Source organism: Leishmania panamensis (assembly GCF_000755165.1).
Source record: "Leishmania panamensis strain MHOM/PA/94/PSC-1 chromosome 23 sequence".
Classification (NCBI taxonomy): Eukaryota; Euglenozoa; class Kinetoplastea; order Trypanosomatida; family Trypanosomatidae; genus Leishmania; species Leishmania panamensis.
The window spans coordinates 509,383-535,203 of NC_025869.1; the positions used below are offsets into that span (position 1 = coordinate 509,383).

Consider the following 25,821-nt stretch of genomic DNA (forward strand, 5'->3'; position numbering starts at 1 on the left):
TTACGCAAATGGATCGAATTCCGCCTCGAAGTCATCACCAGATGAGGAATCATGCGAGTTGGGCCCCTCGAAGCCACCTGATGTCTGCAAGTGCTGTTCTTCGGAGGGGAACGACGAGAAGTACGGCCGTGAAGGAGTCTGTCGCAGACAAGGCGCTAACATACTATGTGGAGGTGGTGTCGGCGTCATCGCAGTGCAGAGAGTGTCAAATCTGGGTGAGACTTTGGGTTCGGAGAGCGGAAGAGGCGGCGACAGTGCGGATGAAGCAGGGAATGACTGGCGGCCGTCGTTGCGCTCTGCGGAGGCAGAAGGGGCCTTGCCTCCAGATACGCCAAAAAGAGAGTCTAAAGATATTGACGGAAGGGGTGGCAGTAATGGCGGTTCGGCCACAGGAACAGAGATCTGTGGTGCAAGGTGATCGCGCACAACAGCAGACTCAAAATGGACGCCTTCCCCGGAGGTCGACGTACCGGTTACCAAGGACGACGAGGTAGTGCTCGTGGGAGATGTAGAAGACCGCTCCTCTGACACATTGTCACTGTTAGGCGACAGCGAAGAAGCTGCAGTAGATTTGCCAGACCGTTCGTCAGGTGACTCCATTGGCAACTCGGCTTCGTTGAACTCATCTTCGAGGACGACAGGATCCAGCCCTTCCTTTTCCTGAGAGGTGTCACCTCGGCGGCTTTGCTGCTCTCCATCAGCGCCACAAGAGGGAGGAGCACGGGTCTCTGATGAAGCCTCTGCTCTAGCGACCTCACTGTCTGCAGGCTGGCCCTCTCCGCACCCCGCCTCGCGTTCCTCTCCGCCCCCATTATCGATGTCAAGGTCACCTGGGGAAGCCACTATCCCACCCTCATCTTCTCTGTGCTCCGTTACTATTTCCAACCCACCCTTCGCCATCTCTTTCTCCAGCTGTGCCAGGAACTCCGCCTCCTCTCCCTCTCTGACCTCCAATTGCGAAGTGGAGCTCAGAGTACCATCGTCGTGTGCCTCTGAGCTCTCATCCTCGGCACCATCTGAGGCCTGGTATTCCTCTCGAGCATCATCTTCCTTATGGAGGTCCGCACTCTCGGCAACTGACGACTCAACCTGACGAGGTTCTGCTACTGATGCGGTCACACCAGTGCTCGAAATGGCCTCCCGCTCCGCCTCCAGCTTCTTTTTCCCCGGTGGCAAGTAGCCATCGTTGAAAGAGGCAGCAATCGTCTTGTGGGACATTGGGGAAACATTCTCCGAGTCAGCAGTTCTCGCGCTCCCATCCCCGCTCGTCGCAGCAGAGATGTGGGAATGCTCCTCCTCAAGAGAGTCCTGAAACGGTGATATATCAGTGACGGCTTCTGCGATGCTCAGAGGCAGTGGAACTGCGTCGTCACCAGAGGCTTTGGTAACCACAGCAGCCGCCTGCTCCTGCGAAAAGATATCAGGAGGCACATAAGAAATCGCGTGCAATTCTCCCGCAATCTCAGCCACGCCGTGTATGGTCTCCTCTTCTCTGTCCGCAACATCCGTATGAGACGACAGCGACGCGATCTGCGTTTGCGTAGGTTGGGAAAAGGTTTGCGGTGGAGCCAGGTGCGAAGATGACTGATCCCTGCTGCTACCCACCGCTACGTCTGCCTCCTCGTCACAGGTGCCTGTGTCGGTTTCGCAAGCCGTGAGAAGCTCACCCACAATTCTTGGCGCAGATGACGTGTCGTAGAGATGAGGCGTTGCTGCATGGGACAACGACGGCTGTAGCTGTGACAGGCACCGAACTGAGTCCAGCACCATCTGTACCTCTTCCAGATCCCGTGCAATCTCAGCATGCATGCAGTCTTCTCCTAGCTCCACCACCTCCACGGCCCCAGAACTGCTCAATCGACAGATCTTGATAAGCTCCCTATGGTACTCCAGAACGGTGCCGTATGCTTCCAGCGCCATAAAGGCCGTGTATAACGTTTTTTTTTCCGAGAGTGATGTGGCAACATATAATAAATTCGTTTCGGGTGAGTCTGGGTCTGAAACCCCTGTCATCCCTATGGCCTCCGAGTCCGTCGCGCCCCCTAAAAGCACTTTCTCCGCCTCTCTGGCGATGGCCAGCTGTGCTTCGAGGTCGACGACGCGCGCCTGCAGCGCGCCCACATCTTTCCTCAGATCAGCCGTCTCACAAAGAAGATGAGCTTCACGCGCTTCCAGCGCCCCGGCAAAGAGGCGGACCGTGCCAATGTGCATGCCAGCAAAGAGCTGCAGCTCCTCCTCAACAGCCTCTGTACAGATACGCGAGCGTGCGTGTTTTTCACGCCACATAAGCTCATCGAGGAGGCCAAAAGAGGTTGATAAAGCCTCTGAGGAGACCTGCCGCCTATGACGACTACATGAGAGGGCACTCTCTCGCTCGTTGACCCACGCCGCAGTAGCGTTGTCAGCAGCGTCTAAGTTGTCGAGAGAGTCGAAGTGCAGTGACTGCAAACTTGTCGGCACTGCCGTGAGAGAGCGTTCTACAGGGGATGGCCCACGGCGGTGCGAGCTGCCTCTCTCCCCTTCCTCTTCTCTGCTTGGCAAGGACGCAAGAGAGTGGTTGTGTGATGGACGTGCCGTAGCGGAGGACTTGATAGATGTCTCCTCGTGCAGTTTGCGCAGTCTGTAGATCTCTTTTCGCTGCTTTTCAAGCTGACTGTTCATTGAAACGAAGAGCTCTGCTCGGTTCCGCTCCATTTCATCAAAGCTGCGCTGCCGATCTGCCTCAAACGCCTCCATCTGGGCAAACTGATCCTCGTAAAAGTGTATTCGGTCTAGCAGCTCCCTTTCGTGCGCGTCCGGGCTGCGCACGCGCATCGGGCGAAGCGATCGGAAGGTGAAGCGCGAGTGTGACTGCTTTGTTGGGATGGTAGATCCTGTTTGTGCAGAAGTGGCTACCCCACCAATCACACTCTGTCTTTCGTCGCGCGCAAGTGGCGACACACAGGGAGCGGGGCTGGATGAGAGGTAGGAAACACAGCGATCGGGATTCTGCAAGTAGGGGTCGACAGTCACAGCTGTTCCTCTGGACGGCAGCTCTCGCATGAGGCCTTGTTGGGGCGCAGAGGCGGCGCGTACTTGTGGCGCTTTCTCCGCGAACGTGAGCCCCCGCTCCAGCGAGGAAGATGGCTGTGCAGCTGTCCTCGCAGCCGCCACGAGCGACTTTCGAGCCCGTGCGTACTCACGTGTCATCTCCTCCATCTCTGCCTCCAGCAGCACTAACTCCCTTTTAAGAGCCTCATTCTCCTCACTCAGCGCAACCTTGTCACACTCTACCGCCTTGATGATCCGCTGCAGCTTTTCGCCCCGGTCGGCCATGGAGGAGATGCGAAGCTGCAACCGTTCAACCTCCTGACGAAGACCAGCTACGTCATCATCGGAGTGCCCACTGTAACATCCCAGTGCTTGACTCATGCGGACCTTTTCCTCTTGGTCGTGCTGAGAGACAATGGCGGAGTAGAACGCATTCACCTCTGTCAGCTCTCGCACCTTCTTTTCCAGGGCAAATACCTCCTCCATTTTCGTGGCAATGGCGGCGGTGGCGGCGGCGTTTTGCGACTTCAGCTGTTCCAGAGCACTCTCCGCATTAACCTTGACAGGGGGCGGTGTACGAGAGGCTCGGCGACCTACGTCGCCGTTACCCACCGTGTCAAGCGGTCGGTGTGTCTCAGGCTTGTACTCGCCACCTGCCGCATCGGCAGAGGGATACCATTTTCTCTTGCCACGCTCGGCCGTTCTGCCGCGCTGGACACCAGTGGTGGCACTGAGTGGTACTACGCTGACCAAAGGCGACTCCCCAGAGCGCATTCCCTCCATCTGTTTGATTAGGGTGCTGATGGTTTCCTCGTCGCTTGCAGACTTCTCTGTCAGCCTGTCGCTCTGCTGGCGAAGCTCACGAATCTCGGCGTTCTTTTCCTGGATGAAGGACTGAAGGCCACTAACTTGAGACTCCAACTCGCGCACTCGTTCTTGCTCGCGCTGCAGTTGTGGGTGCATGCAGCGAATAAAGTCGACAAGCTGCTCCCTCGTCGCCGTTTCAACGTTAATCTGCTTCATGGCTGCGTTCGATAGAACTGTAGGTGTACCAGTGTGTGTTCCTTTGCTTCAATGCACGCTGTGTGTCACTTCCTACCACTCCTGTGTTTCTTTTCCGCTTTTCGACCAGTGATGTAGAGAATGGAAGAAAAAATAAAGGGAAGGTGAACCAATGAACAATTCCAACCAGCGCGTAGAGTCACCGCGAGAGTCAGCCTCTACAACCTCCGCCGGAAGATACAAAATGTATCGTTTTTCCAACGTGTCCATTCTCTGCTATGCCGCATCAGTTAAACGCCACGCCACGCCGGCCCATCACAGACCCACCGCGTGAGGCGAAGCAGCCGCTGACACACGTTGCAGCAGTGCGCCGACCCAGGCATCCCAGCACGGCCTCTGCCCCAAGCCCTGCCCACCGCTCCGCAGGTCGCCTCGCCGCCGCCACCGTCACGCCGGCCCCCACCCGGCGCATCCCTCGGGGTGGCGCAGGCTCCCCACCAGCAGGCAGCGAGGGCCGGGTGAGGCGCCCTCGGGCCACGCCGACGCCGTGCCTGGCACATGGGTGGCACAAGCGTGTGCACTGCCGCGGGTCGTCCAGACGCAACGCCGCCCAGGACATGGCCACCGGCATCAGTAGCGACGAGGCGCCCTGGGCCCCCTGCGCCGCAGGCACGTGACCCTGTCACCACCAGAACTGGCCCGGCATCGGCAGGGATGGGGGAGCTGCATGGCTTCTCCCCACACACACACACCGCGGGGACTGGACCCTGGTACCACGCGGAGGCCTGCCCCGCCATCATGGATCAGTACAGAAGTGAGGAATGCAGAAAAGCAGTGAAATGGATCAAGGTCTAAGGACCAGAAATAGTAGGAGGTAAAACTGGGTTTAAAGAGAGTTCATGAAGGGGTACGTGAAGCAGAAGATCGCACCACACATACCGCAGCCCCATTCCTGGTCAAGATCACATTTGCACTCGGCTTCAGAAAGTGCGCGCACCGACCACCCCCGCACTGCACCTCGCTTCTACGGCGGATGCTCATGTAGCCGTCCTCACCCCACCATGACCCCCAAGTATTTCGAATGATCCAGTAGCCCTTACCAGACCGGTAGTCGTCCCTGTAACCAAGCTGCAGGGCGTGACTGTGTGTGATGTTCTCGGTGTAATCGAAACCGTCAAAAATGCCTCCAGCGTAGCTTGACCACGTTGAAACATTCACAATGACGGCGATTGGCCCCTAGAGTGCGGCGGTATCCATCAATGGCTCTTGGTTCTTAGCTGGTAGCTAGACTTAGGACCCCTAGGGTACTTTGCTCTCGATCTGAGCATACACCTGCCTTACCGTTGAATGCCGAGTAGAGATACGCTCACTCCTCAGTGATGGTGCCCCTCTGAAGCACATAATCGTAGCTCAGAAATTGGATGGCGATCTCCCAGCCGCCTACCCCACCACTGCGGCGGGGTTCGGTGGGCACGCCGTGACCTGCTGTTGAATGAACACGTGTAGCTGGTCAGTCGCGATAGCCCAGTGGGACCCTGTCAACGCGACCGCCAAATGTTCCTAACAGATGCCGCAGTGTCCCTGATTCCTCACTGTGGTGAGCATGGGCGACATATGGTAGCAATAGTCCACCTGACGGGGAAGAAGAGCGAGAGGCGCGAAGGTAGGACCGCCGTAGCAACAGACGAAAGAGAACCCTTCAGCATCAGTGTGCAAGCGCCGTTGAGCGCAGTAATCTCAGCATGCGTCCAGTTCGACATCTCGTTGACCCCATACCGAGACAATATATGGCCCTCTTTGTCGGACTACTTCACCTCACAAGTGCGGCGCTCGAATATCTTGCGATGTATCAAGCACTGCTTCGCACTGTACTGGTTTCCGAACAGGTGAATTTAGAGGGTCAAATGAATGAGCGGCGACGCACGCTCCATTAGCACAGAGATCTATGGATAGGGCCTAGAAAACCCCCAAGAGTATGGAGAAACAAAGTTCCAAACCTGATGATATAATGAAAATCGAAAGAAGTGGTGTGTATTCTGTGATTGGTGAAAATAAAAAGAGAGAAAACCGGAAGGGGTGAGCACAGTGGACGCGAGGAATACTCAGGAAATCGAGAGCTTGGTACCCTATCAATCCCCCGCTATAGATACACTCGGGTAAGGGAAAGGCACCAATAGCATTCAGAACAGGATTGAATAGCATGAGATCCGTCGGACTGCAAAAGCACGAGGCGTCTGCTCGTACATTATTTTCCCTGTTTGTAGGGAAGAGGTAGGGCCATTGCGCTGTCAGTGATCTTACAGTCTGCTGTACTCTTCAGAATACCCGAAAGAGACACATCTAATAAGCACAAAAAAAAATCTACTCTACAATGCGTCATGTTGTGGCCTGCAAAATGGAAAGAGCTGTGAGCAGTTCATCCAGTTGTATCTGAAAACGCTTGATTTGCGTGTTTTTTTGCTCGAGTAGTAAATCAGTCTTCTCCTTTTGAATCTTCTTCTCCAGCTCGGCTACACGTTGCATTTCTAGAAGCTCATGTGTTTTCTCCTCCTCTTTTTGAGAATACCGCTTCTCCAAATAGCAAAGCCTCTCTCCAATGGCAATCAGGGAGGCATCGTAGCCTTTTTCCTCGACAATTCGAGATAATCTGGAAGCCAAGTTGGCTCCGTTATCCGACTTTGAGCACTTGGAAATCTCCAGCAGCTGAGATTTATGACTGGCCTCGAGGCGACTCAGCTCCTCATTATGGGCAGAGCGCAGCTTCTGTATCTGAAGAGCGAAGTTAGCTTTCACCTCGGCAAGTCTAGCATCCCATTCAGCGTGTATGCTGTCGAGCTTTCCCTGAAGCATGCTGCTGCGTTGCTTGTGCTCCCAAATGCCTGTGCGGAGTTGCTCAATGACTGATTGAAGGTGTGTAGTTTCAACCTCGTGAGGTGAAGGACCCTTGAGACCCTGCCCCCCAGGCTTGTCTGTGTTGCCAGTTGCGTCTGCCTGGTGCTTGGGATTAATTGTTACCGCCTTCGCCGGTTCACCACTGTCTATGGCTGAAGAAACAGTAGCACTTCCGATTGCACGGCGAAGCTCGAGGTTCTCTCGTTCGAGAATCCGAATACGTCTTCGCAGCTCGGGATCATCCTTTGGGATTTCCAAACGCTGTTGTAACTCAGTGATTGTACTTTGGTAGCGCTCGCACACTTCCTTCGTTTCTGTGCGCAACTCTTCCATCGCTCTCTTAGTAAACTCGTCCTTTTCAAGCAAGGCAGCCTCTAATAGATGAATTCGACTTGCTTGCTTCTTCAGACGCAGCGTGTTGCCGCTACCCGCTTGGCAACTGCTGATAAGTTCGCTGATGCTCTCTTTCTTATGGTGTAAAGCCATCTCTAAATCCCGCACTTGGATTCGCAGGCTGTCTACTTCGCGCAGCAAATTGTTCTCTCGGCTATGCGAGACCCTCCTCTCAGACTCTAAGCGGGCAACCTCCGAGTGCAACGCGTCGATCGTGCCTTTCTGAATGTTGTGAACACGCTGTGACTCACGCAGCTTCGCCACCGTATCTTCGCTCCTATTGTGCTCTTCTCTCACCACAGCCACGTTAGCGATTTCAGCGCTGTTAACATGAATAGGAGCGTCACCCTTAGACCGAGTCAGGTCGTTTCTCTCTTGCAGCAGTATAGCGCATCGCCTTTTTTCCGTCTCCAAATTGGCTTGAAGCTCCTCGATTTGTGCTTGGAGATTTGCGATCTTGGCAGAGTCATTTGATGCATGCATGTTAGATCTTGTCGCAAAGTCTTGCTGTGCACTGAGAAGCAAGCTATGCTTTGCCTCTAGGTGTTCGAAATCATGCTCCAGTTTCTTGCATCGACTCGCGATCTCCTTCTTTTCTCTCAGGAGTGCCTCGTTGTCCCGCTGTAGTGTGACAATTATCTTCTCCTGGGTTTCCATTTCCTTTCGCACAGCATCGAAGTTTCCGTGACCTATTGCACTAATATCATAAGAACTTTCTATGGGCCCTGTGGAAGACCTCAAAGCCGCTTCTCTTTTAGCGCTCACCCTCTCTACATTGGGTGCAAGCGTAGCAGCTAAGTCTGATAAATGCTTACATCCTGAAGCAGATGAGACCTCATGTTCTGTAGAAGTAGGCGTGTTTCTCACATTGCTATCCATGACGTCTAATTGTTCATTTGCAGCATCCATAGCTACAGAAGAAAGGCTTGGTGTGGTCATTGCATTGCTTATAGCTCGCCTACCCTTAAACATATAAAACAAAGGAGGAGACTCAGGGGTTGTCTTTTAGGGGAAAGAAACAAATGTCACATTGTAAATCCGACAAGCATTCAAGAGAAGAAGTGAAAAATATGGCGCAAGTCATGTCGTTCACCTTTTGAGGCAACTGTGTCCCGGTGGTCACTTCACCGTAGATTCAAACAGGTCATTAATTTGCAGCCTTTGGGTACTGATCCTGAGGGTTTCTTTTTTATCTTTGTTCGTCGGTCGCGTTGATTTCGGAGGAATTTCATACTCCGAGTTTCATTTCGTCGAGGTACGGAGCTTAGCGCGTATAAGTTGAATAGAGGGCCAAACATAGTCAGTGAAGAGGTAAAATTATAGTCGCACGGCTTCATAGATAGATCCACGTAATTCAAAGTCTAGCCACTCGATACTACTCGTAGAAACCATGTCTTTCCAGACGAGCTTTTTGTACAAATCTCAGATAGTCATCGATTACAGTGACTTTACGCACAGGATCACATTCTTCGCCGGCCCTGGCCAGCACCCGTTTCACCACAGTGGCGTTGGAAACGAGCTTCGACAAATACTGCACTTCGCCTAGAATCCGTTGCCTTTCTGTTGAAGCATCACGCACCTCATTCTCAAGGCTTTCTATTGACAATTGCACACGTGTGAGTTTCTCTTGTTGGATTTTTTCTTCGGAAAGTAACGAATGATATGCTTGCTCAGCTGCTACAGTAAGCTTCACTTTTGAATCGTCGTTTGCTGCCCGCTCCATGAGCAGTGAGCACAGTTGTTCGTAGTTTCCGATATCTCTCTCAAGAAGCTCCTGCTCTGCTGCGTACTCTTGTGCTTTTCGATGCAGTGTCCGGAGAGCATCTGTTTTTGCGTTCACTAGACCATTCGCATCATCTGCAGCTTCTCTAGAGTTCTGTGAAAATGCCTCCATAGAGCAGTTACATACAGCTATTTGTGAGTTTAGATTTCTCACCTTTTCCATCAGACTTGCAGCGTCCTCATCAACAGCAACCTTTTTTCTTCTCAGACGCTCGCTGGATTGCTGCAACTCATGAAGCCCTTGCCTTATGCTCGCGGCGAGAGCCTCATCCCTTTCATCTGAAATCAACACAGTCGCGCTATCCTGAAACCGCAAAAGTGTCGTGCTTTCAGCTGTGATACGCAGTGCCTCCGCTTCCATAGTTAGGTCCCTCAAGCGCTTCTGAACCTCAAAGAGCATTGCTTGTGTATCGGCGACAGCATTCCTCAACGCTAACTCGCGAGCATAAGATCTCTCCTCGTCGGCATTGGTGCACTGAAGCTCATATCGGGGAACATCAATGCCCCTTTTAAGTAAAGGGGCTAACACCCAATCATGCAAGCATACCACCGTGCGCCACAGACGGAACAAGTGTAGCAGTTCAGCTTCGCATTGATTCTCCTCTACCCCAAGACGATAATCCCCATTGGTAGGCACCTCCGTTTTTTCGTTGGCCCCAAAGATGTTGGTGATCTCCTTTGATACAGTGCACATATCAGCCTCCACGGCCGTAAAACAGTCTCTTTTCGCTTCCACAAACCGTCGATAGCGCTGCAGACACTCTACTTCTACCTGCTCCTCCTCGCCAGAACTTTTGAGTACTTGCACTACTTCATCATTAGTTGGAGGATACACTGAAAAACTGCCAGCTAGACACTTCGCGCTTGCCACTGATGAGATCAGCCGCTGCTCTTGGTCGTGCCTCTTTGCAGATGTTTCCTTTATTTTAGACAAGACGCTTTGAATGTTCTTGCAAACAGAAGCCAGTTCAGTTTGTGCAGTGGTGGTAGACATATTATTGCTGGCCGCTACGCAGAACTCGAGATGAACCCGCAAACGCAAGGGGGAAAAAGAAGTGAAAGACCGAAGTGTTAACAAGATAAGGTGTGTGGGTTCATAGCAGCAAGAGTTGTGGCGCATCCAACCATGTGCTCTACCGGAAGAGCTTTCCGGAAGTGAAGAAGGCGACTTTCACCGTCGTGATGATTAAAAATCTGCGCGAGCACTCCGAGCTTTGGCTCGCCTACCCCCTTTGAGCTCGAGGCGTTGCTCTCAGCCACCTCACTCGTAACTGCCCCTCCCCACCCACTCCCCTTGACCGCTTTTAGCCGCACAGCTTTCCAGGTAAGGGTATGTCTCTTCGCTGCACCCCGAAATTATTTGACCGTGCGCAGTTGAAAAGCGTGACGCATAGCTTGGTCGACTCACAACCCGACGGCCCGCAGGTGAACTCACCCGTGCATCACGCAAGGTTTCCGCAGAAATCACTATGAGCCGCCACAAAAATACGCCTGCGAGCACTTTCCCACCGGGGCGGTGCTCCCCAAGCGGCCCCGCGAAAACCACCCCCAGAAACCGACAACCCGAACCCAAAGCAACCTTTCACTTGCCAGGAAACTAAGAAAACACCGCGACAAGCACCCCCAAAAGCAAAACCCCTAAGAGGAAATGATTTATGACCCCGCAAGTGCCTCAACGAATGCGGGCCGCTCTTTTCGCTGTTGGGGGCCCGTCCCCCCTCGCGGGGGGGCAAGGGCCGGGCGCCCCCCCCCGGCGCGCAGCCCCCAGCCAACCCCGGACCCCACCGACCGCACAGGCGAACGCAAACGACCCAAGCAAGGGAAAAAAGCCCGCGCCGCCCGCGGCCGGGGCGGCCGCTGTGCACCTCGGGCTGCAAAGCCCCCCGAAGCCTTTCCAGCACCCGGAAGGCGCCCGGGGACGCAACCCTTTCAGCGCCCGCAAAAACCGGGGCGGCGGCACGGCAATATTTTCACACCAGAAAGAAGGCGCGAAACCCCGAAGGGTCACATGGAAGCCGCGGCTGGGGACCCGCCCGTCGAAGGGACCATCGCCGAGATGGTCTACCGCGACCCCCCCCGGGGTTCGAGGGTATTGACATGCCCCCAAAAGCCCTGGCCTGACGACCCCCGCCCACTTCGCGGGCACCCTGGGAGGCCTTCCCCCGCCGCCCTTTGGGAATTTCAACCCCCCCCATCCCGGCTGCGCCGCGCAGAATGGCCAGACACTGCTGACTAGTTTGTGGCCCTGTATGGCGATGCGGGCCTCATGCTGGAGAACGCTCCGGACACGCCTTCACATTTCCAGAGCGGAATAGCAAGCGCGCCAGACCCGGCGTGGCCCCGGGACGTCGGGGAGGCTATCTTCTGCACAAACCGCATAGCGGATAGCAAGCATAAGTTCCCCACCAATTCCATCGCACTGGTTAGTGGAACCCTACTAACCCCGTCAATCCCCACATTCCCGTGGGTGTTTAACAGCTGGAAAGGGGCAAATTGGGGCCATTTCGGTGAGGCACAAAACGCTGCGAGGCCGTTGGGAAAAGCCACTCCGGAGGAGCACAAAGCATCGTTCAACCCCGCCCCGCAGCGCGCCATCAAGCGCAGTTGTCCACATGGCTGTCGAACTCGTGGGGTTATGCGGTGGCCTGCCGGGACGGACGCCGCAGACGAGCAAGCCGCAGATGCACAATCAGCTTACTACGCCAACCCGAACAACCACACCTTGCGCACACAAAAATTACGCAAGCATGAGGGGAATCACATCAGGAAATCCCCCAAGGACACCTGGCGCTGACGGATGTCAAAGGCCGATCCCGGCCACTCTTCACCATGGCCGGTGCTGCGAACAGTGCGCGCTGCACAAACCATCCCCCCTCTCTGTCAGGCGCCGCCCACCGCTGACGGTAGCCCTGAATACACCATGAGTTCCAAGCACCGCTTGCTTGCGCAAACCCTATTCCACCGCCCCACAAATCCCCCAGCCACCGACATTTTCATCATCGCCACCCACTATTTTTCCCTTCAGAGACATGATTACACCCGGGCCAACGCCTTCCCTCATCCCAGAGGCGCCCACACCCAAGTCCTCCTATCATAATCCTTCCGTTCCGCACGGTCCGCCGACACACGAGGCCCACCGACTTCACCACCACCCCCTTACCTTTTCTCCGCCGAAGACGCGCCAAGCACGTACGCCCGCTCTTTTCTTTCCTTCCCGACGGGGTGTGGCGTGACAGCAATTGAATGAACATAAACAGGCGAGAGGGAACAGACCGCCTGTTCTCGGGCAAAGAGCCCGAGGCAGCCCTGGCTCATCTCGAAGACAGCCGGGCAGCAGGGCCGGATGGCATCCCCAACGAGGCGCAGCGACCCCTTCCCCATGGGACCAAAGCGCACATCTTAACCCCCATTAAGTGGATGTGGGTTGCCCACCTTGTTCCCCAACAGCAGAAGAATGCGCACGTTTCACCGCCACCAAAACCTGGGAAGCCACAAGAACAACCTCCGCCGCACCGGCCAATTAGTCCCACCTCCTGCGTCTCCAAACTTATGCGGCACACGACGTTGGCGCGCTTATTTCATGCGCGCCAGCCCCATCTATGCCAACATGCGCGTGGGCGTGACTACGCCACGAAAATGGTGCTTTCCAGGATCACAGGGACGGTCGAGATACATAGAAATATCCATTACCACGTGATGATCGCCAAGTGCCCGGGCAGGGAGCAGCAGGCAACCCACCGAGCAATGCAGACGTTAATAACCGTGGTGGATTTTAGAAAACCCTTCGACAGTATGGATCCCTCGATTCTTGCGAACAGACCACAGATTTTCCTCGGCACTCGCTTTTGAAGCACTGGCTCCGAAACTTCCTTGCACACCGCTATGCGCAAACAAAGCTTTGAAACCCATTAGGCAAACAGTATGCCCTAAAGGCTTATAGCCTCAAGGAACCGTTCTTTCACCACAGCCATCCCCCCTGCAAGCCACTCCTCTCCCAGAGTTGCTGGTGGCCTGATTTCCTGACGCCCAGTTCGGCATGTAAGCAGACGACCTGGCCATCACTATTCCATGTCGTGGGCGGAACTCTGACGTAAGGATCGGCAACGAGGTCCTGGGAAAAGTTGCAGCGCGATCGAAAGACAGCGGCATGCAGATAAATCTGCAAAAAGGCGAAGCCCTGTTTCGCAGACTCCAAGCAACACAGACGAAGAGAAAGTGTTCGGTCCGCCTCTTCACGAGGGGCACGGGTCCCTGTTTCACTGTTCGGTGGCGGCAAGAATCCCAAGCCTGTTGATTTTCAACCGGGAACTCGGGCCAAATACAACGCCAAATCGACACATGCACAAAAGCAAGCAGGACTGCAGGGGTGCAGTTGTGTCGTGTTGAAAACCGCCGGTTTTGACCTTCGTCACGCGATATGAAGCAATTTGTCTTTGGCCATGGCGATCCCAAGCTGGCGTATAGCTCTGCGGCCGGATGGGGGGGACTTTGGGATACGGCAAACCAAAGATGATTCACCAGCGCTCCCGTCTTCGCCGGCTTGTCACTAGTCTTCTCCCTTCTTTCGATGGAGAATCAGTGCTATTGGAATCCGGCCCCTTTCTCTCCTGCGCGCCAAAACGTTTCGAAGGGGGCTCCTTCCCCGCAACCAGTCAAAGTTCGCAGAAAGTTGGCGGGCCCTTCTGAAACCCCCTTGGCCTAGCCCCGTTCCCGCTGGCGAATGGGGTGGGGCGGGTGGCTTTGTTGTTGCGCTGCTTGTTGGGAATGAGCCCACACCCGCGCGAGACCCCACGAAACATCTCCCCTGCGCACCCTGGCGCTGTGCATTTTCGCATGGCGTGTCTATTGGCATTTATTTGCCTTTAGACCATTCACAGATTGTGGCAGAGGGAAACCTCGCTATTACAAAACATGCCGCATCTGTTGACGCCCCCCGTTGTTTCCCTAGAGCACCCTACGCCACAGCTTCGGACGGCAGCCCCCGGTGACACCAGCACTGCCCAGCCTCCGCCGCCATCCCTCCACCCAACCCTGTTAGCACGACCTCCCGACGAACCGTCACCGAGGACCGTGGCTCCCAGCCAGCAGCCGCAGAGAGGAGAGCACTGCTATGCGTAGGGATCTTCAGAAGTTCGTTCCTCCCATTACGGAAACCGTGTCGAGAGAAGGGCTGTTGCTTCTTTACGTGGGCGATGGCCGGTCCCTTTTGGCTGCGCTGGGCGCATGCCCGTTGCGCCAAACCTCTGCAGTTGAGAGCGAAATCCGGTCCTGCGCACTGTTCTTTGTTAGCAATGGATGGAGAATTCACCTCCAGTTTGCGTATGCACACGTGAGGGTCTTTTTAACGAGATAACAAACACGGCCGCGGTGGAAGCTGCTGCTGAAAGTCCCCATGTATTACCCAAAATCAACCCTGGCTGCGCAATTGGCCTTTTCCCCTTCCATGGAAAAGTGCCGGCTAACGAATGGAAGGGGCAACTGGGGGGGGGGGCTCGCATCGATTCTGTTTGGGTGGCGATCCTTCTTCTGGCCTGTCCTCCCCGGACCTGTTAACGGGAGGGGCCTGGATGGTTCGGGGAAAGTGGGATTGTCGAGGGTTTCTGCTGTGAACACCCCCGCTTCGGCCGGCTTTTCCGGGCTGAGAGAGGCTGCGCCAACCGTGTTCGTCGGAGCAATCTATTGTAGGTACAAGCTACGGCTTTCGCGGCGCACTGCAAACAGGAAAGGGGGTCGAGAAATCCCCGCAGGGCTCGAAGGATTCCAGAAACATGTCCGTACCATGGAATCATCCCCGGCAACTCCCGGGTGTTGCAAACCACGTAACGCCCGCGGGTGGTGGCGGGCCCCCTCTGGTGGGCGGGGCCTGCGCGTACCTGTTAGGCAGCCGGGCGTTCTCCTCCGGTGTGGGCGGCGGGGCCCTGTGGCGTGCCGGCCCCCCAAACCGGGAGTGTGCCGGAACATGGCGCCGCGCCCTGTTGGCGCACTCTTCCGCCAAGCCCGGTCGCAAGTTCGACAACCAACCCTATTCTAGGGGAAGGGGGGTCGGTCAGCCGCGTGCTTTTGTGTCCTACCCTTCCCGACTGGCGCACGCGAAGCGCTGTCACGACCGGAATGCTCGGTTGTTAGCTCTTCTTTCTTTTTTTGCCAGAGGCGACTTGTTCGGTTCGTGGGGGCCGCGTCGCTTATCAACCCCGCTGCCGAAAATGTGGGGGGGATCACGGAAAGAAACCCACACCCGAGACCCCTAAATTATCCGCAGGCTGGGGTTTACGCGCGAAGCAAAAAGGGGTGGCACCCTGAATTAAAGATGTGTGAAACATATGCCTCTGGCTGGCCATTTTTTGCCGCCTGAAGGGGCCGTCTGTGACTGGCGCCCGTCTTGGCGAAGGGCGCCACAAGCCATGTCGCCAGGACCGCCGCCACGCCATCACTTTTTTTCAGGAACAGGTGGTTTCTCAGCCACCCGTTGTTTCTTCGGGATTTGCTTTTGTTCAGCGCTGTTCCCCTTTGAAAAAAGAGCGCCCGCTTACCGCAAACCGGGGGAAAGTGTAAGGTGATGCGCCGCTTTGCTTTTGCCAGGGCGCGTGGAATGGCTTTTTTGGTCCCCCAGAAACCGCCGCGCGCGTCTCAAAGCCCCAAACGCCAGAACCGGGTTTCTTGAAAGCGGGCTTGCCTTATCAGCCGGTCGTTGTCTGGGGCCTATGGTCTGGTCTTGGTGCTTTTCTGTGCGGCGTGCGCTTTCGCTCCCGTTTTCGGTTCTTTGGGGGTGGGGCGGAGTCTTCGTTTTGGTTGCGCCTTGGCGTGGCGGCCCCCCTCCCCCGAAAGCCAAGGCCCAGTAGAGCGCGCAAAAGGCTTTTGCGCGAGTTGAAAAGAGTGTTGGTGACGGGGTTTGGTTCCCGCCAGGCCGGCCGGTGCGGGGCCCCCCTTCCCGGCGAAACCTTCTTTTCTGCCGCCGCGTAAGGGCCGTGCGGTCGCGGGTGGCGGTTGCTGGCGCTGGCGCCTGCTCCCCGCCAACCGGCGGTGGCGAAAAGGCAGAATCCCCATAACCCGACAAGTGCGCCGTGGGGTAATAGAAAAAGCAAACGCGGTGATCATGCGCTTTTTGGCGCCCCCCCGCTAGTCGCCAGGCTTTTTTTTTTGCAGGCGCCCGAAGGCATGCGGGTTTTTCTTCCCCAAATGAGAAAAAAAGAAGAGAAAAGGGAAAGCCAAGTAGCAGAAAAAAAAGACACGGACTTTCTCGACACTCAGTTTCCGGGTTTTAAAATTCTTTTTCGGCATTGTTTTCTTCCCTTTCCCCTTGCACGGGGTGGGGGCGTCGGGCCGCTATTTCCGGAATCACGTGGTTTTCGCGACTGTGTTTTGGCCATGTCGAACCGCCGCGCTCTTCCAAAAGGGGTGCCGGGGACCCCTCATAGCGCATGTTTGGTTTTCGTTTGGGATCTTTTCGTTCCCTAAGGCGGTGGCGGTGGGATTGCCCAAGAACACGTAAGGGATAAGGGATAACTTTCCAAGTCTTTAAGCAGATTTTTGCAGCTTCATTTCGAGAGGTCGGTCCCTTCCATCGGAAAATGTAACACTTCCATCTCTGAGGCGATCAATTGTTTCCTCCAGTCGCATTCTTCGGCTGCTTTCAAAAATTGCGGTGGTGTCGTTGGGCTGTTGCGGTGGGGGTCGGTGCTTCCGGGGGGCCCGCGGTGTGTGCGCGTGTGTGTGGAGAAGCCATGCAGCTCCCCCATCCCTGCCGATGCCGGGCCAGTTCTGGTGGTGACAGGGTCACGTGCCTGCGGCGCAGGGGGCCCAGAGCGCCTCGTCGCTACTGATGCCGGTGGCCATGTCCTGGGCGGCGTTGCGTCTGGGCGACCCACGGCAGTGCACACGCTTGTGCCACCCATGTGCCAGGCACGGCGTCGGCGTGGCCCGGGCGCGCCTCACCCGGCCCTCGCTGCCTGCTGGTGAGGAACCTGCGCCACCCCGAGGGATGCGCCGGGTGGGGGCCGGCGTGACGGTGGCGGCGGCGAGGCGGCCCGCGGGGCGGTGGGGGGGGCTTGGGGCAGAGGCCGTGCTGGGATGCCTGGGTCGGCGCACTGCTGCAACGTGTGTCAGCGGCTGCTTCGCCTCACGCGGTGGGTCTGTGATGGGCCGGCGTGGCGTGGCGTTTAACTGATGTGGCATAGCGCGGTGTGGGCGTGCTGGTATAGTAACGAAACGGAGTCGATGTGTGCTGGGGTGCGAAACCGAGGTTTTCCAACGGCGAGGAAATAATTGATCAGAGTCTTAAGGGAGAAAGGGTGATGTGCGGCGGCAGGAGGATGAATTGTTATAGAGAGGCGGCAAAAGGGTCTTCAATTGCCGCCGTTCTGGCACAGGTGTCGGACAGCCCCTACTGGAAGTAGGAATATTTGGTGTTACTTGGTAACAGCCTGCTGTTCATTATTGCTGGCCTTGGATGGGTGAGGTGTGGTTATATAGGTGGTTCTTTGACTGTTATCCCTGTTTTAATTTTTTTTTTTGCTGGAAGGACTGGAGGTGAGGCTCGTTGAGAGTGGAACTGTCGGAGCGAAGCTAAGCTGTGTCAAGAGAAAGGGTGAAGCTGGCTAAGACGGGGAGTCTGCAGTGAGGTGTGTAGAAGGCAGTTAAGTGGTCTTGTGTCGTGCTACGTTCACGTTCTCTTATCTTTTCAGTGGCTTTTGGAGGATATTTGTGCGCTAAGAAGGAGATACTTGCTTTCGTTTCAGTTTTACCTGAACAGAATATGCGGTGTTAACTAGCGGTCGTTAAGAGGTGATGGTAAAACGACCAGTAAGGGTCCGACGAGGGTTGGATGCAGTGACTGGGGTGAACACAACCAGTATCATTCTAAGCGCATCAAGAGCACCACGATTATGTGTTTCTACACCGTTTGCTTGCGGAGCTGCAATATATAGTGTTGTAGCTTATGCTATCTGAAAAACATTCAACTACTCCTACATTTTCTGTGTTCTCTCGTTGGTTTTGTCTATCAGTGTCGCTGACCGAAAAAAAATGGGAAATCCTTACCAGTGTGAGCCAGAGGTGAAGTGGTACCACATCCTTTGGGACATGCGGAGCAAGGAGTTCCGGCAGTGGTATCTCACGAAAAAATACCGTGACATGCGGATCATGTACAAGTACGAGAGTCACATCTTGTACCAAAAGGCAGGAATGGGATTTCTAATGGCAGCCGTGTTTATGTCGGTTTTCAGCTCCGACCTGGCGGTGGCGGTGTTTCGGTGGCCAACGGAAGATCCCAATGAGCTCTTGAAGAGTCGGGTATGGCAAAAGTATCACAACCTTGTGAACGAGCGCAAGGAGTATGCAGAGAAGCTTCTCCAAGACTCCAACTACGTTCAGAAAAAGAACAACTCCGGCGAGTAGCTTAATTTCACACATTGTCAAAAGCAGTCGATTTCTCGCACGCATGGCACAAGCATTGCTTGGTCTCTTGAAAGCTAAACACCCTCAAAATATCGCAAATGTACCCAGTTACTGCGCTCTCGGTCCTCTAAGGAAGGACAGAGGCGGGGTTGCGCTCTCCACACTCAGGATGGATACATTACAGCCTGGAAAACAACTGATGGGTCATGTTATGGGCAAACTTTGGTACTTCCGCTTGACTCTTTCTTCTAGATTTCATTTTGCCTCTGATTCCAGCAAAAATGTCTGTCTCTAGGTTCCGTCACTCCACGGGGCATGTGGCAAAGCCTCAGCGGCAGCTTCTAAATGTGACATCGTCAACTGCTTTATGGGATGGTAGCAACACTATTTCATGCAACGATAAATTCGTTGCAGTCCCGTGGCAAACGCTTGGTGGAACTGCTGTTTTCAAGCATGATGTCTCTGGAAGACTTGCGCCAAACCCACCCATTGTACTTGGTCAAGAGGGTCCAATCATCGACGTCAAGTTTGACCCCTTCGACAACCAAAAGCTCTTTACTGCCAGCGAAGATGGCAGCATCTTCGGCTGGGGTATTCCAACAGATGGACTGAAATCGAACATATCCTCTCCACTAGTGGAGCTGAAGGGACACCGCAAAAAGTGTGGCATAATGTCATTCCACCCCAGCGCAAAAGGTGTTTTAGCCTCGGCAGGTGTCGACAGCGTGATTAACGTGTGGGATGTGGAGAGAGGCATCGCTGTTACGACCATCAGTAATCTTTCTGACTACGCCACTGGACTAGAGTGGAATCTACAGGGGTCTCTGTTTTGTACGACCTCTCGCGACAAAGTGCTTCGAACGATTGATCCTCGTAACTCCACAGTAGTGTCATCGGTGGAAAGCCACGCCAGTGCCCGCTCACAACGGTGCGTCTGGTGCAAGCGAAAGGACACAATAATAACACTCGGCTGCAACAAAAGTCAGCAGCGTCAAATAAAGCTGTGGGATACGCGAAAGTTGGAAAAGGCCTACTCAGTCGTCGACCTCGACCAGTCGAGCGCTACATTTATACCAGTGTACGATGAGGATATAAATCTACTAATCCTCGGCAGCAAGGGCGAGAGCAACGTGAAGTGTTTTGAGCTGATGGATGAAGGCCTCACATTCAGCTACGAGATGAGCTCGCACGATCCTATGAAGGGTCTGTGCATAATGCCGAAGTGGTCCCTAGACGTGAGGAAATGTGAATTTGACCGTCTGTACCAGCTGACATATCACAGTCTTTTGACCATCGAGATGCTGCTTCCTAGGAAACAATCTTGCATAGAGTTCCAAAGGGATGTGTTCCCTTCCACATTTGCAGACCACTCTGCAATCTCGGCCGATGAGTTCTTCAGGGGTACTAACGCTACTCCCCGTGAGTACGACTTGTCTGACTTATTTAATGGTCTGTCGCCGCGCCTGCTGGGAGAAAGCAAGTCTTCCTTTCAGAAGACTCCTGTGGCGGCGCAAGCAGCAAAACCACCAATGAAGGAGCCAAAGGAGGAGACCGTCACGAGGAGCGAACACTGCGCTGTCTCCACCCCAGCGCAACACGAGGGTGATGCGTCCCCAACCAACGACAGGACAACAACCCACGTGGATCCGTGGGGCCACATGGAGCAGGAGGAGAATTTCCATCGAAAGAAGCGCTTCCAAGAGCTACTGGAAAAAGTTCGAACTTGCCACCAGGAGATTGAAACTCTTCGAAAAGCACTTCAAGAAAAAGAGTCACAAATGTTGAAAGTGTTAGAGGACATCCAGTCAATGTAATGCGGTGCTCCGCTTGTTTTGTAGACGGGTCAGAAGTGACCCACATAGTCTCTACTCTGTCTCCGTCAGTCAATCTGATGTGATTTTGCCGGAGGAAAAAAGGAAAGGTAGGTTACACAACTCCCATATACTGTTGTGCACTTATTTTCTCACTGTGTGCCCTTCCTGATGCCGGGGCAGACCTCTGCGTGGTACCAGGGTCCAGTCCCCGCGGTGTGTGTGTGTGTGTGTGTGGAGAAGCCATGCAGCTCCTCCATCCCTGCCGATGCCGGGCCAGTTCTGGTGGTGACAGGGTCACGTGCCTGCGGCGCAGGGGGCCCAGAGCGCCTCGTCGCTACTGATGCCGGTGGCCATGTCCTGGGCGGCGTTGCGTCTGGGCGACCCACGGCAGTGCACACGCTTGTGCCACCCATGTGCCAGGCACGGCGTCGGCGTGGCCCGGGCGCGCCTCACCCGGCCCTCGCTGCCTGCTGGTGAGGAGCCTGCGCCACCCCGAGGGATGCGCCGGGTGGGGACCGGCATGACGGTGGCGGCGGCGAGGCGACCTGCGGAGCGGTGGGCAGGGCTTGGGGCAGAGGCCGTGCTGGGATGCCTGGGTCGGCGCACTGCTGCAACGCGTGTCAGCGGCTGCTTCGCCTCACGCGGTGGGTCTGTGATGGGCCGGCGTGGCGTGGCGTTTAACTGGTACTGTGACAAACAATAGGCAAAGTGATGAAAAAGAGAAAAAGAAGCATTAGTTTTCATACGCTTTTAATGAGCCTGTTAGTAGGAGGCTAAAGGAGACTCGATCTGTAGGGCTTGCCGGTGTCTGCGTACGCTTTCTATCAATGGCTCTATTCCTGTTTTCCCATCTTTTTTTTTCCCATCGATGCGTCACGTTAACCCGAGGCGCTCTACACTATTCAGCTTTCCAAAGCTTTTCTGTCGGTATGTTTAAGGAAGATGAAGCAGCTCTTGAGCCCCAAGACAGCTCGACACGCACGCCTTTTTCGGCTCGCAAATAGCCTAGCGAGTCAGAAGGGAGTGCCTCAAAGCGATGGTGAGAGGCTTTCATGGGTGAACTCCCACGTAAAGCGAACTCAAGATATGGAGCTTTCGAGGGCGGAGGAAGCGTTGCGCGAACGGATGATGCCTTTAGAAGTAGGTGATAATGCAGTCATTACCAACAACCAGGCAACACACGGTAATCTTTTTCACTTTCGGGAGTATCCGATGTATCCTGGAGAGTATGTTCCTGCTGGACACAACACCCTTTCGTCACTGAAGGACGAGCTGCGAAGTGACTTGACCGCGCAATCTCTTAAGGAGGCTTGGATGCGCGTAAGCGGAGGAATGTACTTCAAATCAATTGATGACTACTACGCCTCTGTAGATGGGTTAGATGAGGAGCAACTGGGTGAGATCGTGTCAGCATTACTCCCAGATTTGCGCAAGTATGAGTCGCAGGCGCTGGTGACCAAGGTTCTCGAGTCACTCAGCAAGCCTGCCGACTCCCCCTCGCGTCAACTGAGCAGGACGATCACTGCCGATGCAGTTGGCCTAGATAACGCACCTGGTCACTACACAAACTTCCTCGAGTGGATGGGCCGAATGACAGAAACAAAGGCATTCAAAACAGAGCATGCTCTTTTCGAGTTCACCCGGAGGAAGTTCAATCGCGATGACGTGCGCGTAATGTTTGAAAACTACAACCTGATGAGCAAGGCCACTCTCGAGGCCGACAGCTCCGATAGCTACAGTCACTTTTACACTGTACTTAACGACTTTTCGCGCAAGGTAGCCGGCGAAGATACACGACATCAGATAGGTGTGCGTATCGACCCAGCCGAGGTCGATCCCGAAACAGGTATTGCAGTTGGCCATGGTCGCGCAGATGGGCAGAAGTACATGTTCACAGCCCTGATTCGGGAGAACCGTGATCACAACGGTTCCATCACTCTTCTCGGAAAGTCACTCTCTGTTGCATTCGATGATAAGTCCTGGCTGATGGAAATGGTGCTGATGCCATTCGACGAGGCAAGACTGGACTTCCACGACTTTGATGTGAGCATCATTTCTGAAGGCAAGGCGATGCCTTCTTTAGCGAATGAGATCGCCGCTTTTGCTTGCAGGATGGCGGTGGCAAACGCCATAACGAAGCTTCTTCCGCTAGCACGTATTCCTTTGAAGAAGTCTGGCTTGCTTTCTGTGGATCGTCGAAGGGAGCCAGGCCAGTTCCCAGGTTTCGTGGACGGAAAGAAGAACAAGAGGAAGTTTGCGAAGCGTTAAGACATTGTGAGCGTCTTTTTAGTTGTAATCCCAGCATAGACAAGCGCAAAGTAAGGAGACAATCGATAGAGACGGGTGCTTTACGCTACACCCTGCTACCTCTCGTTCCGACGCAGCCGAGAGGTCCTTGAGGGCGGCGTATTCACACTGTTCCAGACACTCGACGGTGCTGGTGGCCCGGTGCACCATTGCGCGTCAAATACTATACATCCTCTGTCTTCGCCTTCTCTCCCACCTGATTCATCTTCTCTCCTCTCTTCTTTCTGTGCACCGCCGTCATGTATTGCTGCCGCCACCACGCCTTGTGTGGAGACACGGAAGCGGAAGAGGCTGCCGCGCGTGCCATAGAAACTCGTTGCCACATCCAAGGTGTGGGTGTCTGCGCGAACATCAGAGCAGCGCCATGATCCTTCTCATGCTGCTGGCTGCGCTGCTGTGGGGCGTGACGAACCCACTGCTGAAGCACTACAGCCGCGGGATGCCGAGCCGCGGGTCTGCGAAGGATGACACCCTTTTTCTTCTGCGGAGACCAAAGTACCTGGTGACACAGGCTGTGAACCTAAGCGGCTCCGTCGTGTTCTTTTACTCGCTGCGCGAGGTGGACGTGTCGGTTGGCTCGATTGTAGTGAACTCACTTGCATTCGTGATCACTGTGCTGATGAGTGTGTTTGTTCTGCGCGAGGGCCTGTTGTGCCCGCGGACTGCTACGGGGTGCCTTCTGGTGATGGTGGGAACTGCTCTGTGCACTTACTCGTCTGGCGCGAGCTGAGGGCGCGCTGTGCTTGGGTTTCCCGTGTGTCGGCGGGACCGCCTATGCGCTTGTACGCATGTTTTGCAAATGTGTGCATGGACGGTGGAAGCAGAAGCGACTGGTAAGCGTCGCCGGTGTGAGGATGTGCGTGCGCCTTCGTACTATACAATGTGTGGCGTTTTGGCCTTGCAACAAACAGCCCTGGGTTCATTCTTCTGTGAGCCACGCGGTATTGCGCGCGCTTTATTGGCCCCTGCTGTCGCTCTCTCCCTTTCTCGGCATCCCGGTGCGCATCGTAAGCAGCAAGGCAGGCAAAGGGCGCCAGGGTGATGTGCCTCTCTGTTGCCCTCCCGTCCCGTGTGGGTGCGCGGCGCGATGTATCCAAGCATGCCCCTCTCGGCAGACGATGCATACATGCTTCTCCACTTCTGCTTTCTCGCTCTCTTTCTCATTCTCTCCTATTCTCTTGCTTGCGTTCACACCCCATTCCCTCTCTCTACCTGCTCACGTTTGCCGTCCGTCCGACACACACCCCGTGAAGAGGGGCGAAACCCCGGCCGTATGCTCTTCTCCAGGGCTTTTTGTTTTCGGGACTCTGCATTCACTCCCACGATTTTCCCTGTAGGTACCACAATGCAGCTGGTGCTGGTGCTGCTGTTGCTACTACTGTGCATGTCGGAATTTGTTACCGCTGCACTGGACATGAAGCTCGTGATGGTTCAGCTGCTGCACCGGCACGGCGCTCGCACGGCTGAGCCGAGCTACAACAAGACTCAGATCTGCGACAGCACTCCATGCGGGTACCTCACGTGGCCTGGGATTGAGATGCTTGGCAAGACGGGCGCGTTCCTGCGGAGCCGCTACAACACAGACGCCTCTGTTGTGTCTGAGCCCATGTTTCCGTCAGAGGACTACGACTTGGATGTCGCATACAGCCGGTCCACCGATGTGCCGCGGACGCTGCAGAGCGCCGAGTCGTTCCTGCGCGGCTTCTTTCCGAACTTGACGTCCCTGTACCCCGCCATTCACACAGTGCCAGAGGAAGACGACTACCTTCTGTACACGAACTACGTACCGCAATTCCAGTTTTATTGGAGCCTGGATATGGCGGGTGTGCGGGCTGTTTGCAACCCGGTTGTAGATTGGAACTTTCCTGACTTTCACACGCTGACGGCGATGGCTCAAGAGGTGCACAGTGAGGGGTACTGCAGCAATTTTACACGGCGCACTGATTGCGCCTTTGTGCTGTTTGATATTGCCGTCGCTAAGAAGCCCATCGGAGAGCTGGACAATTATCCGCTGTTGAAGGCCAACCTGAACGGACTGAGTCAGGTGGCTCGCGAACACTTTGCGAGGCAGTATGTGTACAACCGCAGCGACATCCGATGCTTTCAGCAAGGGAGCTCTGGGCAGCCAATTCTGCAAGAATTCGTGAAGAACATCGGGGAGGCAATGGCGGGCTCCAGCAGGTACAAGCTGTATCACTACAGCGCGCATGACACAACGCTGAGCCGGATTGCATGCTCGCTGCAGGACACGGCCGACGATGGGCTACTGCCTCCCTTTGCGCAGACGCTCGTCCTGGAGCTGATGCAAAACCTGTCAGATTCGTCGTACCACGTGCGTGTGCTGCGCGGGCACCCCGCACAGAATCCTGCATCTGGCTTCGAGTTTGCGTGGGAACCAGACTGGCAGCTGAAGTGCATGGACGCGTCTGGGCAGCTGTACAACGCGAGTAGCAACAGGTGCTCCGTGACTGACTTCACGCGATTTGTGCAGTGGAGTGCTGCTCCGGTGACGTCGATGGGGTACTGCTACCTTGACGAGAAGTATCGGCAACTGCGCAACTGTCCGGAAGGCGGGATCGAGGCTGGTGAAGCGTGGCAGACGCTGTCCAGCGGATGCAAGTACTACCGGAAGCGGTGCCCGTCGTACTCGTGCGACGCCGGGTACATGCTCAACAGCGTGTCGTTGCAGTGCGTGTGTGTTGCTCTCTCGTGCCGCTCGACGTTCAGAACTGCTGTGCCAGAGTTGCCGGATGGCAGTACTGACGGCGCGGCGAACGCCGCACCTGCCAAGACCACCGAGTTGAGTGCCGGCGGCACGGCTGCCATAGGAATGGGAACATTCTGCATTGGTGTTCTTCTCGGTGCTGTCGTCACCGCTGCGGTGCTTCTCTCGAAAAAGCATCGCAAGAGCACCCCCCCCTCCGAGGTTTGAAAGGTGCAGGAGGAGGCATGTGAGGATTCACCGACGCGGGCGGGTCCATCTTGTGCTTTTGACTTCCCTTACACTGTCATTAGCGCAATGGTCAAGGCCTAAGCAGCGATCACGGCGCACGCCAGATAATGCAAAGCACTGTCTCCTCCCAAGTAGAAATAAGCAGCATCCAATGGACAAAACGCGACCTAAACACTCTACTGATTTGTAAATCCAGGGTCCCCCTCTCTTCTTTTGTGGTCGTATTGTGCGGATGTTTATGTGGTTTACTGTCCT

General features: G+C 55.2%; 8 protein-coding genes across 8 annotated transcripts, besides 3 other annotated features; 5 read left to right on the forward strand and 3 right to left on the reverse strand.

The window, feature by feature from the left end:
- Window positions 1–4,053, reverse strand: LPMP_231260 (hypothetical protein; the record flags this gene model as incomplete). The annotated part of the gene is made up of 1 exon (XM_010700981.1): window positions 1–4,053. One exon carries the CDS (start codon window positions 4,051–4,053, stop codon window positions 1–3), a length of 4,053 nt encoding a protein of 1,350 aa, XP_010699283.1.
- Window positions 4,054–4,284: 231 nt separating this feature from the next.
- Window positions 4,285–4,830: a repeat region.
- A 1,578-nt stretch (window positions 4,831–6,408) lies between these two features.
- On the reverse strand, window positions 6,409–7,974 carry LPMP_231270 (hypothetical protein; the record flags this gene model as incomplete). Its single annotated transcript, XM_010700982.1, has 1 exon — window positions 6,409–7,974. One exon carries the CDS (start codon window positions 7,972–7,974, stop codon window positions 6,409–6,411), a length of 1,566 nt encoding a protein of 521 aa, XP_010699284.1.
- A 718-nt stretch (window positions 7,975–8,692) lies between these two features.
- On the reverse strand, window positions 8,693–10,093 carry LPMP_231280 (hypothetical protein; the record flags this gene model as incomplete). The annotated part of the gene is made up of 1 exon (XM_010700983.1): window positions 8,693–10,093. The coding sequence occupies one exon, from the start codon at window positions 10,091–10,093 to the stop codon at window positions 8,693–8,695; it is 1,401 nt and encodes a 466-aa protein (XP_010699285.1).
- A 6,704-nt stretch (window positions 10,094–16,797) lies between these two features.
- Window positions 16,798–17,291: a repeat region.
- An 829-nt stretch (window positions 17,292–18,120) lies between these two features.
- Window positions 18,121–18,492, forward strand: LPMP_231290 (hypothetical protein; the record flags this gene model as incomplete). Its single annotated transcript, XM_010700984.1, has 1 exon — window positions 18,121–18,492. The coding sequence occupies one exon, from the start codon at window positions 18,121–18,123 to the stop codon at window positions 18,490–18,492; it is 372 nt and encodes a 123-aa protein (XP_010699286.1).
- Window positions 18,493–18,773: 281 nt separating this feature from the next.
- On the forward strand, window positions 18,774–20,306 carry CRN12 (coronin, putative; the record flags this gene model as incomplete). Its single annotated transcript, XM_010700985.1, has 1 exon — window positions 18,774–20,306. The coding sequence occupies one exon, from the start codon at window positions 18,774–18,776 to the stop codon at window positions 20,304–20,306; it is 1,533 nt and encodes a 510-aa protein (XP_010699287.1).
- A 164-nt stretch (window positions 20,307–20,470) lies between these two features.
- Window positions 20,471–21,012: a repeat region.
- A 236-nt stretch (window positions 21,013–21,248) lies between these two features.
- Window positions 21,249–22,574, forward strand: LPMP_231310 (hypothetical protein; the record flags this gene model as incomplete). Its single annotated transcript, XM_010700986.1, has 1 exon — window positions 21,249–22,574. One exon carries the CDS (start codon window positions 21,249–21,251, stop codon window positions 22,572–22,574), a length of 1,326 nt encoding a protein of 441 aa, XP_010699288.1.
- A 403-nt stretch (window positions 22,575–22,977) lies between these two features.
- On the forward strand, window positions 22,978–23,343 carry LPMP_231320 (hypothetical protein; the record flags this gene model as incomplete). The annotated part of the gene is made up of 1 exon (XM_010700987.1): window positions 22,978–23,343. The coding sequence occupies one exon, from the start codon at window positions 22,978–22,980 to the stop codon at window positions 23,341–23,343; it is 366 nt and encodes a 121-aa protein (XP_010699289.1).
- A 615-nt stretch (window positions 23,344–23,958) lies between these two features.
- Window positions 23,959–25,545, forward strand: MBAP2 (membrane-bound acid phosphatase 2; the record flags this gene model as incomplete). The annotated part of the gene is made up of 1 exon (XM_010700988.1): window positions 23,959–25,545. The coding sequence occupies one exon, from the start codon at window positions 23,959–23,961 to the stop codon at window positions 25,543–25,545; it is 1,587 nt and encodes a 528-aa protein (XP_010699290.1).
- Window positions 25,546–25,821: the final 276 nt, after the last annotated feature.